The 18248-nt window shown below is 50.0% G+C and overlaps 1 protein-coding gene across 2 annotated transcripts in view; it reads right to left on the reverse strand.

Annotated features, from left to right (window-relative positions):
• Positions 1-11214, reverse strand: part of CNTFR (ciliary neurotrophic factor receptor) — a gene marked incomplete at both ends in the record, with an annotated part of 201743 nt that extends 190529 nt beyond the window's left edge. The window contains one exon of one of the 2 annotated variants that reach the window (XM_083884082.1): positions 11116-11214. In XM_083884082.1, the coding sequence (XP_083740208.1) occupies positions 11116-11214 (99 nt within the window). Of the gene's footprint in view, positions 1-8800; positions 8936-11115 lie in introns of those variants that run through there. The other variant, XM_083884085.1, reaches the window with a different exon arrangement.
• Positions 11215-18248: the final 7034 nt, after the last annotated feature.

Consider the following 18248-nt stretch of genomic DNA (forward strand, 5'->3'; position numbering starts at 1 on the left):
AATCTAGGAAAAGTTAATGTCCACAGCAGCAATTGTTAGGGAGGACAGCAATCAGGCAGGGCTTTTGAACTGAGCAGTACTGATACAGAGACTCTACCCAAGGCAGATCTCAAATCTGCAGATGGAAGAATTCTGCACTACTGCACTACTGCTCTGTGGACACAGGCATGCCCAAAAGTGTCTCCAGAAAGATGATCCTGAGTCCCATAGATCCTGGTCATGCGATCTGGACATGGGATGGCTAAAAGGGTTAACTGTCCAGGACACAGCAAAAGGAAAGATTGTTTGCTTTTTGTCTTAGTTTTAGAGGGCTGCCTGTTGCTGAGGCATCTGAGCTACTTCTGGAAAAGAGTCAGAACAATAAATAAATTCCTCTGTCTCCTAGTCTGGGTGACAAGATCCACCTCTGCCTTTCTGGTCACTGAAACCAACACTGTTAGTGCTTGTGTCACGCAGCCTTGCTCCATCCACATACCCTGATTCTGCCCTGAAAAGCCAAGGTGCAGGTCAGTTTGTGTCTCTGCTGTCTAGCAGCTGCTTGGTATCCCCCACAGGCACAGCTGGGGTTCCAAAGGGGCCACTGGCTGGGTTAAACTGGCAGCACCCCACTGAATTATGGGGCACTCTCTTGAGCTGCCATCCTTGCTGAAAGATGCTGCTCACGGACAGCTGAGACAGCTCCTAACAGGCACTGTGCAGGGTCTGGTGAATGTGAAGTGGAAGGTGAGAGCCTGGCAAAATCCAGAGAACTACAGCTGTCTCAGGATTGACTTTGTCACTGTGCCTGTTCAGGGAGGAGGCTTGCACAAGAGGAAGGGATGGAGTTATAACCACATTGCACAAAGCCCTCAAAAATGCTCCAAGGACTAAAGCTGGAGCCGGCTGCTGGTGCTGGGACTAAGGGATGGCTCCGGCTCCAGCTCCAGAGCCTGCAGCCACCCCTGGCTCCCTATTCCAGAGCAGGGTAAGCACCATCCTCTTCTCATGCCAGGAAACAAGCAGTGAGTTTTCCCGCTAACACAGTAGCAGGAGGTTGTGACTGCCTGTGAGGGACTGCGACACATCAGAGCTTGCAAATGCATATTCTGGGGAGGTTTCTCCACTCCCCAAGCTGATCTCCAGCTGGAGACACATGTCTGTGCTTGTCCCCAAGGCAGACAGAAGCAACAGAGGCATCCTCTGGTGCCGCTCCCCACCAGCAGAGCATAGCAAAGCATTGGAATGACAGCCTCCACGGACACAGGAGCCATTTCCTTGCTGCACACACATGGACAGCGCTCGCCTTCCTTGCTCAAACCCAGTGGGTGAGACACGGATTAGTACTACTCATCCTGTCAGTCTCAAGGCAGACACTCAGCCTGCTGGGACTCTGCTGAGAGCCTACCAACTCACGGCACACATGCTTGGCTCTAAGACCTAGGTATGATGCAGGCTCTAAGACCTAGGTATGATGCAGGCTTAAGGAGGAGAGAGGGTTTGCCTGCAAGTCTTTACCACTGCCCTCTCCACCCCAACACATCTTTTTCAGTGCAATTCTGGCTCTGTCTGCTGCTTTTGAGCAGCTACTACTAGCTGACCTACAATGGCCTGATCAATAGGGAGAAGGAAGCTAAAATCTTTTTCTTTTCACCCGTCCACTAGCAGAGCTGTAGCTCCAGCTTCCACATGTTAATGCCACTGATGGGAGGCAGGAGGAACCCAACTGGACTCCTCCAAGGCAGGGATGGAGCAGAGCGAGCTATTGCTGGGCCAGCACTTAGGAGAAAAGAATCTTCAGCTTGACAACTCAGCAAATTTGATCTGAAACCGGTAAGAGAGAAAAAAAGTAAAGCCTTTAAATGTCATCTCAGGTTTGACTGCCAGAAGCACTACAGACAGACAGAAATACAGACAGGCAGATAGACAGATAAGCACAGTGCTGCACAAAGAGCCAGATGTCCTACTTTGATCTACTCAAGTGTTTACTAATGTGTCCCACAGCTGGCAGGAGCTGTTAGCAACTCAAGAAATCTGGTTTTCTGCCACCAGCTCTGCTCTGGGACCTCAAGGAAATCCCAAGGACACTCCAGGTTTCAGTTTCCCCTCTCTGAAGTCAATGATGCTTCCATCTAATCCCTAGTGGTGGCAAGGTTAAAGGCTGACCCTGGTAATGTACTACAGCAAACTGCCTTGGGGAACCCTCCAAGCCTAAATGGAGATATGCATTGGGTTAAACCTCTAGTTTGGGTCCTACACCCAAAGACAGGCCAGATCAATTCCTTGGGAGAAGCAAAGTCAAAATCATCAACACAAATCCTTTGCTGTTGGTTCTTTTGATCTGGGCAGGTCACGGCATCATCTCCTTCCTTCCTCTGGAAAGAACTGGGGAGATACCAGGTGCATTTGTGCAGAAATGGCTCTACCCTGTGCATAAAGGAGCTATGCTTGGAAAAAACATCACCACTTCTGGCCTGACCACAGGTACAGATTTACCAAAACTAGGAAGCATAAATGCTGCATACCCCTGAAGTCAAGGACCCACCATGGCTGTTGGGGAAGTTCCTCTTCATCCTTGCTTTGCAGTGGAAAAAGCTAGGGTGAAGCTCAAACTGCTGATCCAGAACAAAGAGGACTGGGAAAGAGCAGATGTATCTGTACAGCAAAAAAGCACTTTGCAGAGTAAGGATTATCGACGATCCCCCTTCTAGTCCTCTTCAAATCTAAACAAGCCCCAAGAACATTGTGTGGTTCGGCATTGCTGGAAGATGGCAATATGCACAAACTGTGCCCAGCAGGCAGGGTGTGCCAGAGGGAATGACTGATGCTAGCTTGCTGGATTTCTGAAGGATGGACACCTTCACTGAGAGTCACCAGGTGAGAGTCACCAGGTGCATGCTTAGCACGTCCTCAGCACTCAGGTTTCACTCAGCTCAAATCGCACCTTCTGGCAAAACAACTCCAACTGCAGATACAAGGGAGGAGCCTCCAAAATGGTCAGGAAGTTGGGACATTACAGAAATGCCCCATCAAAAAGGCAAGGGGTTTCTGCCAGGTAGCACAGCTGAGGCATGGCCAAAAATAGTGTCCAGCCAAGACACTCCCTCCTGCACAGATGTCAGCATTAGCTGGTGTTCTTTGCCTGTCATAGCACTTACTTTCATGCACAAAATAAAAACTAGACTTGCCAACATACCCAATGGGCCTGTCAAACTAATCACCTTGGAAGAACTGGAAACAAACCAGCAACAAGAGCCAGCCCCTGCTCCAGAGCCCTTGCAGAAATCACGCATCCAGGAGATGGAAAAGCCTCTGTCGTTCCTGTAACCAGGTCAATAAAAGCACAGAGAACTCCATCCAGAGAAAGACTTTTTTTATGAATCACAAGAAAGAGCAGCTTCAGCTCCCCCAGCTGCAAATAGGTGGGCAGGCACAAAGAGGCAGCACAGAAATGTGTCTGTGCAACACGTGTGGGCAATTGGCAGCCCCACACATGGCCAGGATATGGGGCAAGAGGAAACCATTCAGAACCAAGCTGGGAGAAAGAGCAGCAGCAGTTCAGTGTGACTTCTCCCACCCTCACCAGCTGGGCTCCCAAATCCAACAGCCTCCCACCCATATGTATGTCTGGCATGCTGGCAAGAGACAACAGGCTAGGAAAGGATTTCAAAGCTGAGAGGTGCCAGGCAGTTTTGAATGGCCTTGGATTCACAGAGTGACAGTAACCCCTCCTTTGGGGGCAGTAAAAATACCTAAAATGAACTTTGACCTGGTTCCTCAAGAACAAAGCAGTCCCATCTCTAAACCTACAGTTGTCTGTGGGCACTTTACTGTAACACTGTTATTTCCAGAGCTCTTCGTTAAGTAAGAAGCCCAGAGGACTGGACTGAGCTTTTTTTTTTTTTTTTTGATCGAATTTCAGAGCAGCAGCAGGCTTTTGTTGTCTCTCCTTCCTTTTAACATATTTATTTTTCAAGCCCTTAGCTCAGTGGCATAGAGGAAGGTAAATCACACATTGGTGGTGAAGCCTAGCACAGGCTGCCTCCCCTTTGCATCTGAGAACCACACTCTAACCACAAGAAAGGATGTGTCCTCATTATCACCAGCATTTTTAGGCCCTAGACAAAAGGACCATGGTGCAGATTGTACCTAGAGCAAAAGCAGATATAAGGTTGTTTTATTATACATGACACTGTTTGATTTCACAACCAAATCTCATACCAGGAGCAAAGGTACCCAACCCAGGCTGCTTCTCCAGGCAGGAGAGCAGCAGTGCAGATCCCTCCTTCTGTGCTGATCAGCTTGTGACACCACAGCAGGGACCCATCCATCACCTATAACAGAGCACCCTAAAATCCAGTGTGGCCCTTGCAGCACTGGGACACCACAGCAGGAGCACAGGGAGAGCTGTGTGGGTCACCCCTGCATGGTACTAGACCTCCAGGTTACTAGACCCAGTCTCCAAGTTATTTGCATTATTTGAGTCTGGGAATGCCACCAGAGACCAGGAGCAGTAGGAAAATACCAGGCTGCAACTTTGTGAACAAAATGAATTCACTGGCTTAACACCCACATAATTAAAAGCAGGCGCATCCTTTGGTAACTGTTAGCATGGGAGTGTGCCTGGTTGTGTGCATTCGGAGGGCTGAGATACCATCTACAAAAGCAAAAAGAGTCCCTTTGCAGAGCTGGGCTCCTCATAGCACTGATGAAACACAGGGGAAACATCCTTGCCCCAAGATCTATTTTATTTCCTATTGAAACAGGAGTAACAGTAGCTCCTCCCTGCCAAGGAGGTCTGAGCCACCCACTGCTCCCTCCTGACAATTCAGAGGGCTCTGACAGCCATGGGGACCTCAGCCCTGAGAGAGGAGAGAATTCTTTTGCTCACTGTTGCTGAGAATGGCAATGGGCTCTGCTCCCCACACTCATCCACCAGTCAACTCCCTGGCTTTAGGTGGCTCCTACTGGCTCTTGGCTCCACTGCTGGGAATGGGCAACTCCCACTCTCTTCTCCTCACAGGGCTGACTGAACAATGGTTTTGATAGATGAACAACAGGCAGTGAGAGCAGCCCCAGAGGGAGCAACCCCCAGCCCCTGCTCTCAAAAGGGAAACAACCACCCACCACCCAGGTGTGATCCAGTGGAGGTCCAGGCAGAAAGCTGCTTCCAATATCAGGGAAAATCCTTCCCAGGAGCCTTTCCCTCTCACCCAGCACTTCTTGTACTGCTTCCTGCAACAGTTCCCCCTCACAGGGTGTGTTGCATAGTATTTAAATACAACCAGGTCTGGGCAAGCCAGCTTTCAGTTGATCCCATGTCCCCTCTGTCAGGCAATGTTAAGAAAGGGGTCACAATTCCTCCACAACCTGTTAGCACAGCATCACTTAATGCAAACCCTCACAGCCTTCCTCCGCTAGCCTCCTCCAGGCAGAGGGCAGCAGAAAGTGATCTCCCCCAGGGAAAAGAGAGAAGACTTCCCACATAGTGGGCACCAGTATTAATTCTTCCAGCTGCTGCAGCTTTCCCTTCATTCTGTGACTTTTTATGAACATCACTCGAAGTCAGCAGCAGCCCCAGAGGGTATCACAAGTCACCTGAAAGGAAAAGAGCCACTTCAAGCACCGGCTGGGCTGTCTCTGAGCCAAAGGGCAGCAGCTCTGGTTGTGCATGGCCACACTGACCAGACAGCTCACAGCCATGGCACTGGATCAGCCACGCCTCAAGAGGGCTTTGATGACATCTTTAGGGTGTCATGGCTAATTAGAGCCCTCACTATAACCTCTAATTAGGTAATACTTTCAGACAAATCACCCTGTCCTCTTCAAACCACTTCACACCTCCAGATACATCCCTAATTGACTTGAAAGTTGACTCGGCATTTCTTCCCGGACCTCCTTCCATTTCACAAGGCATTTCAAAATAAATAAACCCCTGCTCCTCAGTCCTGTCTCAGAGCCCAGCTGAAGAACTGCCCTCATATTCGCATAGGCACGCACCTGCAGGACCTGACACAAAACCTCCATCACAGGCACAAAGCAAATATTCTGACGCAGCAGCAGCATCGTCCTCCTCTGATCTTTCGTTCCTAGCCATCCTAGTGCTACTTTCAACAACAGTCAGCAAAGCTTTTTCTCGGAGAACAGGAGTGTTTGCAATGCATCAGTGTCCTACTAAAAATATTGCCTGGGGGCTTGCAAGAGAAGCAGGTCTCCAGCAAAGGAGCCTGGTATCTGGCAACAGAAGGCATTAGAAAAAACCCTAACCATTGAGAAATTAATATGCTGGAATGATACCAAGTGCCAACATTTCAATCCAGAAGCTTGACTTCTGTTTTCATTAGGTAATGAATAAGCTGAAATGATCCAAATGTTTTCAGTTTCCCAATAGCACCAAGTAGAAAGGCAGCCCCCCACCACCATCATAACTGCAAACATGCTGAACAAAAACTATCAAAATTCATAGAAGATAAATATTAAGCCCTTAAAAGCCTGCTATGAGAACAATGTCTCTTTATTTGCTTTCCGTGAGGTTTGTTATAACAAGAGAGGAAGACTCCAGTATACAGTGTTTTAATATATACACACGCATTCGCAGCTGAAATAATAGATTTTAAGGACTCAGGACAATATTACAGCTGGATGTATGCAGAAATGCATAAACATACCTTCAAAAAAATATTCTTCGCACCCTGTCCAAATATGTAGATGAACACATATATAATACATATACACATACACACGCCCTCCATGTTTCAGATCGATCAGAGCCATTCATTAAATCAGACTCTCTAAAGTTTTTGCTGCTTTGGGAAAACCTGACCCTGAGGAGACATCATGCATGAACTTAACAACCAGCAGAAAATGAAACCATAACATGCTGCATCTTGAAAGCCAGCCCTGAATCTAACTTAATCCCTGCTCTGGACAATGCCTCTAGAGAGGCATTAAAACCATACTAAGGTGTTTTCCTGGATTTCCCTGATTCCCCGGAGATTCCCTGGCACTCCGGCTGCAACCACCTCCTTGCTTCAGGCAGATCGCTTCCATCCTTATTCCTGCTGCTTCCATGGCCAGTGACGGACAGACCCAGTGGAGCAGCCTCCGGAGAGCTGTGTACTGCCCTGGCAGCAGGATGAGTTACCGGGACAGCTCGTGGGGGTTAACACTTGTAGTCTTACAAAACGTGCAGGGAGGGGGATGATGTACGGGGCTTGAAGGGTCAAGAGCAGCTTTGCATCCTCCTTTCCCATCCCCAACAAAGGAATTCCAGCAGATCTCGTGCCCCCTAGTGTCATCCTGGCGAACGGACCGACACCGGGCACCGCCAAGCACCGGGTACCACCTGGCCCAGGCAGTGCCCTTGCTTATCCCACAGTGAAGAAACCACTGTGTCCTACTGGCACCTAGAACATACTGAAACGCCACTCCTACAGCTCATGTAAGGGACAGCGTGAGCTTGTTGTCCCCCCCAGCATGCCGGGGCAGCCACAGTCCCCCATGCCCAGCACTTTCTGGCCACCTCTCTTCTGCTCTGGACGAGCCCCGGCAAGATCTGCCCCTCCAAGCAGTGTCCCTGGAGGAGGGCCAAGAGGAGGAGGCAGAGAGCATCTGCAGTGGACACAGTCCAGAATACAACTCCTCCTAAAAATAGATAGATCCTGGAAGGGCACGGCCCTTCCAGGGAATGGGAATGCTCAGTCCTAGGAGCTCAGGGTTTGGCACGATGAAACTTCAAAGTGCACAAATACAAGGCATTTTGTTACTCTGTTTCTTCCACCTGTGACATCAGGCTCTGGCTAGGAGCATGAGAAGCAATGAACAAAATCAGCCTAGAACCCAGCATCTCCATGTGCCAGACTGCTCTGACCAGAGATCCAGCATCTCCTTGGAAAATGCCCATGCATGCAAGCTGCAACACTAATGAATGCAACCAAACCCCACACACAGAGCACCTAAACAAGACCTGTGTGCTGGAAAGGTGCACAGGAAATGTGCATGCACGTGCCTCAGTTTCCCCATCTGCCCAGCTTACCCTTGCTTATTTTCCTCATCCCTCCTGTTAGCTAATTAGTTCTTGTGGGAAGAGGCACCCCAGGAATACACCTAGACCACTGGCCCCTTCCAGCATCTGCTAGAAGCATGCAACCAAACCTCAGTAACCCATCACCAAAATTTGGAGAAATTCTCCCCAGGGCACTGACCTGAGTATGCTGCTGTCTTCTGCAACACCGAGCAGGGACTATAGCTTAGAATAATGGGGAAGTAACTCAGTTCAGTGCTGACAAAGCATCACAAGCCCCAGCGGGGTGGGAGGGGAGGAGGTGTCCTTCCCTCACACTGCCATGCCTGGTATACATCATGTTTAGGGCCAGACATACGTCACCGACACAAAATGGACAAATTGGAGGGATTTCAGAAAAACGAGTGACAAAAATGATCAGGAGGCAGAAGGGATTGATTTACAATGGGAGATTAAAAAAGCTGCGATCAGCCTAGCTGGGCTGAGCAAGTACTGACTGCAAGAAGCAGTTGGATGCTAATCTGCAAATGGGATGAAAACAATATGGGAAGGAGTAATTCAGCATCTTCATCAGTACTGGGATGAAATAAGGGGGAACTCAATGCTGAGTAGGCAGGGAAAAAAACCCAAACCAACCTGAAAACTCCTTTCCTATTTATGCATGACTGTCTACATCAAAACACTCAAAGTCCCCGAAACTCACTCTGCCTCGGACAAGGACCCTTGGGAGTAACTGAGCTTGTACGCACACACACACACACAAACACACACACACAGAGCCTTTTCCCACCCCTGACTCACACTCAGGAAAGCAGCAGGGCCACCACGATAGCCAGAGAGGATGGAGGCTTCACGTTTGCAGGGAAGCAGCAGAGAGAGGAGGCTAGAGCTGCCAGTAGCACTGGGAAGGTCCCCGCAGAAGGACGCTTTTGCACTCCCGGGTCTTCACAGAGGAAAGGTGCTGAGATGGCTTCCTGCAAAGTGGCAGGAGTGAGCTCAGCTGCGAGCACTCAGATATTTACACACAAACAGCACATTACTCAGCAACTCCCATTTGTCAGGCATAATGGCAGCGGCAGCAATAATAAACGACAGAGCTGAGAGACAGGCTCCCCAGGCGCACACCCAGCCCCAGACTGAGCTGGAGCAGGATGCATGCCTCCAGCTTGCAGGGAATTAATTGAGAATGGCCAGGAGCTGGGGCTTGCACCCACAAAACTCCTGCTGCCAGCTTCAGAGAATTAGTCACGTCTCCAAAAGCTAAGCCTTGGCTGCACAGTTATTTGAATGTGTGTGTGCAGCACAAGCTTTGTGGCTCTGAGAGTACCAGGGCTTTTCCCAAGTCCAGGAGGTGCTGAGCACTGTTCAAGGGGAAGGGGATGCAGAGTCCTGGCAGAATGGAGTCCTCTTGGGGTAGATCAGACCAAAGGTAATGTACAATCATTAGATCATGGCTTGGCTTGCTCTGACAAGAGGCTCTGATAAACTTATCTCGAGGAGCTGTAGCAATGAAGTCTGCCAGGCACGAGGCTCTCATTTCTAAAGCTCAGCCTGTCTTGGGAAAGTCCTCCCGCTGCAGTGAGCCCCAGAGAGCTCTGGTCCCGGGACCTGGTCCCAGCATGCTGCCTGGCCAGACACAAGCATCTCTTGCATGTCTCCAGACATCATAGCAAAGCTCTAACTCCTTATGGAGGGTCAAGGCAGGGATCCGGGAGCAAGAATGGCTGGTCCCATGTCTTTGCATTTTTCAGGGAGCAGACAGTGGGGTCAGACATGCTGAACATACAGCCAGTGGGGTCAGCAGCAGCATGTGCAGGTCCTGTCCCTCACACAAGTACACAACATGGTGTGCTGAGAGTGGGCACAGTCAGTGAAATTTGCTAAATCTGAGCAGGCATCAGAAGTACCCGAGCAAAAAGCAATCCGAGGAAAGGACCTCCTCAACCATCCCACAAATTAAAACACAAAGAGATGGGAAAAATAAATTGAATAGCTTTGCAGGCAATTCCCTTTCTGTAACCTGCGCTCTGAACAGATCCTGCACATGTGTCCATATGTGGGGTGGGGGACAGAATGAAGAAGTGCCAATCGTTATAGCAAAAAAAAGTTTAGTGGTAAAAGAAACGACTGCCAGAGGAGCCAGGGAAGCTGGAACATGCAGACCTGGTTCTGTCCCCAGTGAAGGAAGCACAAATTGGCTCACGAGCTGACTGGAGTCACAACCCGTTTTCAAGATTGCAGTGAGGGAAGTCACCAAGATGTGGAAATGTCAGGGAGTTTTGTGCAGCATAGGGATCGGTGTGTATTATGCAATTCTGGAAAGCAGCCCTTGTACTCACGCTCGGGATGAACTGCCTGCCTAGCTTACGGAGAGCAGCTCCCCAGAAGTGCCATGTAGACACTTTTCTTACAAAATCGCACTTCAGGGAAAAAAAAAAAAAAAAAAAAAATTAAAAAAGAAAAGAGAAAAAAAAAAAAAAAAATCTGTACTGCCACAGCAGAGAAGACAGCAGGTTGCGCCTTTGGAGAGACGAAGAAGCCTGCTCTCCCGCCCAGGAAATCCACGGGCTCCAGTTTACAAAGAGCCGCCCAACGCCGCTCCAGCCCCGTGCACTGCCGCAGGGAGAACTCATCCCTCCCAGCCCTCAACCTGGTGCCGGCCGCGGTGCCCTCCCGGCCGGGCAGGGGACGGGGGCCCCGCCGCCGCGCCCCGATGCGGACCCGCTCTCTTGGAGGGTGCGGGAACGCTCCGGCCCCTTGCCCCAATCTCGCCCCCATCTCTCCCCCATCTCTCGTGCAGGAACACGCGCACGGCGGGGCAGAAAAGTAAGTTGCCCAAATTGTTTCCTCACGGGGGGTGTGGACGCGCGGCCCACGTCGGGGCGCGGACACGCGCGGGCGCTGGAAAGGTGCGCGGCTGCAGAGCGGGAGGGAACACAAGACCGGGGGCGAATGCGGGGGAAGACAGCGTTCCCCCCGCCTTCCTTTCCGCCTCCCTCGGCGGCGGGCCCCGCGGCTCGCCTCCGCTGACCCCCGTGCCCGCACGTCGCCTCCCCCGTCCCGTGGGTGGGGGTACACCCCGTGCCGCCCTCCGGCCCCGGCCACCCGGTACTCACGGCTCCTTCCTTGCCGCCTCTCCCAGCGCTACCCCATGCAACCACCGGCTGCTTCTGCACCGGCTCGGGGGCTATAAGCTCTTTTAAACTCCAGCACATAACCCATGTGACCGCAGAAGCCACTGGTAAGGAGCGCCGGGGAGCCAGCGATGAGCTCAGCCCGCACCCCCCGGCACGGCGCCGGGGACGCGCTCCCGGCCCCGCCGCGACGCGCGCACCCGCCCGCAAACACACACGCAGATACGGCACACACACAGAGGCTCACAAACACAAACACACGCACGCACACCCACACACGCACCCCCCACAGCCATACGATAGTCCACGTTCCTGCGGACACGCCGCCGCCGCGTCCTCCCTCCCCACGGATGCTGAGCCGGACGGAGGCACCGCAGACACGCGCACCCCGCCGACCTCCGTGCAAATGCACACTCGTGGAAGCACCGTGGGGACGGTGCCCTCCACACACACCCACACACGAGCTGCAGCCCCTGCAAGACCCCCCACCTCCCCAGAGATGCGGCCCCGAGTGGAAGCAGCAGGCTCGTGGTCACCCTCACGTGTGCCCTGTGCACACACACACGGCCGTGCACAATGCACCCTCTCCATGCACAGTCCTTCCCTCCATCACCAGATGCAGACCCAAGAGAAGACGCTGTGCCACCACTCCCATGTGTACTTCTGTGCACGTCCTTGCACACCCCACACTCGTGAGTGCCATGCTCCCTCGCACCAACATCCTACTGGAGTGCCCAGCAGCGTCCACAGGAAGATGCACAGCATCATGAAATCATCTCACACACACTGCACAACCAAACACCCAACACACGTGGGCTGTGCTTCCTCTTGCACAGCCATTGCAGCCACACCTGCACCCACCTTCCCTGCTTCAATAGAAACTGCTGCTGGGTGCTGAACAAACCCACCCTGCCCATCCATCACAACCCCAGGCTGGCGTCCCCTATAGTATGTAGGAGCACTGCATTTGCTGTCACAGGTAAGAACAGAGAACTGTCACACATGTGGGTGGGGTCTGCAGGGCAAAAAGAACAGATGTCTCCCTGTGCTGTGCTCAGCTACTCCTGATGATAGGGAAACCCCAGGGGTGGCCATACAGCTGGGCCAGGTTGCCCACTCCAGCCATGACACAAGAAAATTGGGAGTGCCAGGCTGAAATGTGCCAAGCAGGGATGGGAGACGGGTGTGAGGTTTTGGTGTGCAAAAGGCTGGGACAGGCAGGCCTGGCCGGGCAGGTGCAGGCGTGTGCTGCTGGGGCACGCCAGCAACACGTGTGAGAAGGCAGAGCTGGCAGGCAGAGGGCTCCGCTGAGAGCTGAGTTATGGAAAATGACTCTTTCCAAGGAATTGCTAAAATTAAAGCAGCAGTGAGGCCAAGCAAGCGGGAGCCAATGGGGAGGGTGAGCAAGGACAGCCAAGCGGCCTCAGGGCAAGGAAGGGCAGGTGGGCAGGAGGCCGAGGGGAAGGCACCCTTGCAGGGCATCATCCACCCCCGCCTCCAACTCCTGCCAGCTGCCCAGGCAACAGCAAACACCATGTGGGTAGGATTTGGGGTAAGGCTGACTGGGACCCTGGTGGCATTGGCTGGGGTATGCCATGGAGCAGGGGGCCTGGGGGATGTAGCCTTTCCCAGCCACATCTCCCACTTGGCTGCTAGTGTGCAGAAAAATACCTCTGTTTTCCCAGCCTGGAAAAGACAAATGCCCATAAAGAAACAGCCTGCTCCCTGCCAGGGACTAGCTGCCAGCAAGGGGCAGGGAGCAGTGCCCACAGGGAATTTTGGAGAGCCCTGCAGAGCCCTGTAACTCATTATGCGTGTCCTCTGCCCTTATCTCCAGCCTAGTGACTGTGGCAGAGCTGGGGTGCTGCTCCCTGGACATCAGCATTCAGGTCAGCAGTAAGGGCTGTTTCAGCTTCCAGATATCTGAGTGTTCCCAGCTCAAATCCCCGTGACTCAGGAAACAACACATGCAAGAAAACTCTGCAGCGAGACTTGGGAGAAATACTCCCATTGGCAGGTTCCCACTTTCCCTGGCATCCCAGGACTTCTCCTGGTCTGAAGAAAACAACAGTAGTAACAAAACAACAGAATTTTCTTCCTGATCTTCCTGCTAAAGAAACCCAAAAACCTAATCTTCAGGCAAGCCTACAAAAGTAATTATCTTTTGTTTTAACTAGATAAATGTTGATCAAATCAAAGCTACCACCTCTCTTTGCATTTGTGGAGACAATGTCACACAGGCAGAGGAAGGAGGCTGGGTGGGAGCCAGGTTTTGTCTAGTTTTTTGTTGATGCTGCTAAAAGACACTAATTGGATGGAAATAATGGTATTTTGTCTCAGATGAAAGTGCACAATAAATTATCTATTTATTGTTAGTAGTTTTATCCATGAAGAATAACCAGCATGTTGGAACTCTGGGGGAATTTGTGATAGCAGGTCCTAGGAAAAAAGAAAGATGGAAAAAAACAACAACAACAAAAAAGCCCCAAACCAAACCAAAAAAACCAGCCAACCAACCAAAAAAAAAAAAAAAAAAAAAAAAAAAAAAAAAAAAAAAAACCCAGGAGGGAAAATTTAAACTAAAAAGGAGATGTTTCCAAGGCTTTTCAAAAGGATGCAGCAAAGCTGGTGAGTGACCCTGCTGCTCAGAAAGTCAGGACTAGATTGAAGTAGTCACAAAATGGAAGAAAAGAAAAAAAAAATCACAACCCCTTATTCTCCCTCTCCATCCCTCCTTGCTATCAGGCAGGATCAGAGCTGAAAAAGAAGGAGTAAAAGCTGTGCAAGTGTGTCAGGAGAGCAGGTGGTTTTGTGGGGACAGAAATGGAAAGATACTGGAGAGCTAATAGGTCCAGGAAGAGACCTGAACCTGGGGAAATGATTCTCCATTATCTTATGAGCCAGCATCGGTCCATCACCCTGGGCTGCTTTCCCCATCCATAGCACCCCAGAGGGAGGCACTCAGAGAAAGCAAGGGGCTCATCACAAGCTTGTACACTGATGTCTAGCCAGGACACTTATCACCAAAAATACCACTCTACCGCATTACACGCCACCCCAGGCCTCCAGCAGCAGTGAAACCCCAAAAAGGAGAGCAGATGCTACACAGCTGCATGGCATAAATATGGTACAGCTGAGCCATGGTCAGATTCTGAACTGGCCAATTTGAGGCTGGTCCTGGCTAGTTGTAAAGCAGCACAGATCTCTTGGACACCTGAGGCCAAAGCTCAGGGGACAGCATTGACCTGGTTTACCCCAAAGCTGTGCATATACGAGGTGAGATCTGAGCCAGTGCCTTTCCAAACCATTTATTTGATACTCTGTGACAAACATCTGACTAAATTACTCACAGATTATTCAAACATCGGGAGAGCTGATTAAATGATTACTGGTGAATCATTTGTTCAAAGCAAAATGCCCAAATTCCTACACTGAACTACTGGCAGGCAACAGCAGATGAGTTTCAATCCTCCAAAATCCCTGAGCTCATATCAGCCCCTGAGTCTGCACTCCTTGCTCACAGCTTCTCTAAAATATCCGCCCCCTGCCCGACCCCTTGCCACTGGCAGGAGCAAGGTGAATAGGAGACGTGGGGAACCATTCCTTGAATTCCTGCTGGACTTCAGGCGAACAACAACACAGCAGGCTGAGCTAGGAGCCTTGTCTCTTGCCTTTGCACAAAAGAGATTCTCTGGAGGGGGAAAAACCCCACAACAATGGTGAGGAAACGTACAAGAAAACTGCAAAGAAAGCAGCTGACCTTGCATGCCACAGGCCAGAAAAAAGTACAAATGTTCTTGCAAAGAAGCAGGAAAAGATGGAAGGTATAGAACCGACAAGCTTTTACCAGCCCAGTTTAATCATCTTCTCAGCAAATGCTCCCCAGGAGGAACAAGAGAGGAAAGCAAGATCATGAAAACTTGCAGGCAAAGGAATTCTGCTGGTACTCCTGGACTGATTAAAATTCCTCAGGACTCATAGCAGGAGAGAATATTTTATGTAAAACTTCACCTTGTCTTTATTACATTTGCCAAACTTCTTCCTGTGTAGATAGCGGGAGGTGCATGTGACAGACAAAGATGGAGATAATAAGCACAGGACCTGGCAGTGGCCTTCCAGCCTATTACCCATTTGCCGGGGAAGAGTCCTGGTGATGGTGGCAAGCATCTGCATGCATACAAAAAGGTGTAGGCAGGGAGAGGCTGTGGGGACATCCAGAGCCTGGACAGAGTGTGATGCAGCCATGTGTGTGCACAAAGATTGTGCAGGAGAAAATCCTGTCCTTGGATGTAGCCCTGATCATGGGCATCAAGTGGCTCAGAGATGAGTGATTAGCACAGTTTGGGATTCAGAGAGAACCAGGTCTTGCCAGTCAGCTGAAATAAGTGAGTGAAATTTCCATGTGCAACAAGAATGTCAGGTTCAGTGCATCCTGCTACCAAACCCACTCCTGGAAAACAGAGATTGGAATATGGAGAGACCCCTCACTGCTGCTGCCGCTGCCACTGCAGGGTAAGATATCGATGACAAAGTATCGCCTGACACCTGTTATAAATAACGTCTGTCCCATCACCCACTCACCACATGACCCATGGCTGCCAGCTCCTCACTCGGAAGAGGCTCAGCGTGGAATGAAAGCCATATTTAAAATACATTTTTGCAAATATATTTCTGAGTGAGGAACAAGAGGATAGGGGTCTGGAAAAGGTTTCCTCCAGCACTTTCTTTCCTGTAGTGTCAGAAATAGAACCCTATGAAATCTCAGGCAAGAACTGAGACCTTAAAGCATTCATGTTTTGCACTACTTTGCACTGAATTACAGGATTAGTGTTGCAATGCTTCTGGAATGGGGAAATCAGCACCATAATCCTGTGTGTTTGCCAGGTTGGGTGTTTTTTCTCTGTAGATCAGGACATCTTACTGGGGCTCTCAGCTGCCAGGGTCGGGGGCCATGGAGGTGTCCAGAGGGCGTCCACCTTCTGCCTCCAGCCCTTCTGTAGCAGAACTGCACCCAAACTGCCCCAAGCTCTGCATGGCAGGAGTGCTCTAGCTGCTCTGGAGAAAGCAAGGATGTCCTGATGGTTGTGGGTTTTTTGCCCAGATGGAGAGCCCCGGCCACAAAACCCCACCATTCACCAGCCACGTGCGAGCCCTTCCCAAAATGTGGCTGATGCCAGCAGGGCTGGTTCATCCCCACGATCCGCCTGTGGATTAGCACCTTGAGGCAAGCCAGCATCTGCTACAGCATGGCTCCTTGCTCTGGTTGTGGGACTGGCTTCTATCACAAATCATCTTCTTCACATAAGAAAGCAGAAGCCAGGGATTAGAGCAGTTTGAAGTTTTTAGCATGAAAAGGTCAGGTTTGAAAGAAAAAAAGTGAAAGAGCTGCTTTTTGAATGTCTTTGGGTGAGGAATTTGAAAACCCCTGCCCCCATGACTTTCAAAAGGGTTGGGGGTTTTTGGTGAGGCTTTTTTTGATTGGCTTTTTTTGTTTGGTTGGTTTGGGGGGTGGGGGGCAGTTGATGGAGAAAGATTAATTTTGTTTCACTTTCTCTCTTTATTGCATTTAGCTGAAAAGCACAATTTCCCCAGAAACCCACATTTGGGATAAATACAATATTGTAGTTAACAAAATTCCGGGAAATGTCAGGAGAAATCAAAGGCGACTTAGTTTCAAACCCTGCAAGTCAGAAACACCTGGGAAACATCAGTACTGGGTGTGGGGAGCAGGGGATGAAGAGAAGAGAGAGCTCTCCCATCTCTAACAGCAGATCCTATCAGCTGCCTTCAGAGGAGAGAGCTACAGTGGGAAATGACCATCCCAAATATGAAGCCCATGAAGAGATGCCACCACCACCATTCCTGTGTCCCCCCACCCACCCCTTTTTGTTTATCAGTGAGTACAAATCTTTCAAAGATGGAATTTTTATAAGGATTTGCTGGTTTCTCCTCTTTAACCTTGAGGATAAGTTCTTATAAGTCCAGAAGCTCAATCAAGCAAGTAAAACCCTCTTGGGCTAAGCCCCATCCTCACCCCACAGCTCCTTGGTGCCTGTGGTGGGGTAGATCTATACCATGAGATAGATGGCTTCTCTGGCCATTGACAAAGTCAGAATGGACACTGCTGTGCACAATACAGTCCTTTTATAAAAATGGAGAAATACCCTCCTCTTCTTTCTGCTCCTGTGCCCTCTGCCATCTTCCTCTTTCTCTCTTCTCCATTAACTGCATTCCAGCCATCCCTTCCTTCACCTTCACCACTGCCAAGCACCAAAGAGGACAAACATTAACTTTTCTCTCACACACCTGGCACAATCACAGGGTGTCGAGCCCACCTGCCTGTTTGCCCCATATTGAAATGTTGTACTTGTGACCCTTCAACACTGATCTTTCAGATTTATTTGTCTCCTTAAAACTGAGCAAAACATTCTCCATAAAAATACCAGATTAGAGGATTAAGTCAAAATGCATAATTGCTTTTTATCATCTCCTCAGAGCTGGTAGGGCACTTACATGTTTCTGTTCTCAAATCTGAAGTTTTGAGAATTTCCAACTAAAAAATATCTCCTCTCATCCCATCCACCCCTTTCTCCCCACCCCCAAAAAAGGGACAAACAATAACAACCAACCAAAAAAGAAATAAATGCACCCAAACGTCAGTAAAATAAAACATGCTGCAGACAGCATCAGCTTAGAACATTTTATCTGAGCCCAAACAGATGTGTTTTTACAAGAAAATTAATGGGTGTCTTCTCACTGAATTTTTGCATTATATCTCATTTTGGGAACACCTTGCTGCCTGAGACACTGCACCACTGTGGGGCACAAACACTCATTCTGCTAGTATCCAACAATATCCAACAACTATTTGCCAAGAAGACCTAACAGTCCAAATATTCTCCTTGAAATACAAAACTATCCTGACCAAAACTGCTCAGCTGTGACTTCCTGGAAGGTGTTGAAAAATCTGGCAGGGTGAGGAAAAGCCCATGAAGTTTCCTTAGGAAATTGAGCCAGCATTGCACAAGGCTGCCGAAATTTCTCAGTCTCGTCCAGGTGGAGATTCAAGCTCTCATGAGAAACAAGAAAAATCTGCATCTCCCCTGATACTGCGA

This window comes from Zosterops lateralis, assembly GCF_965231275.1.
Source record: "Zosterops lateralis genome assembly, chromosome: Z".
NCBI lineage: Eukaryota > Metazoa > Chordata > Aves > Passeriformes > Zosteropidae > Zosterops > Zosterops lateralis.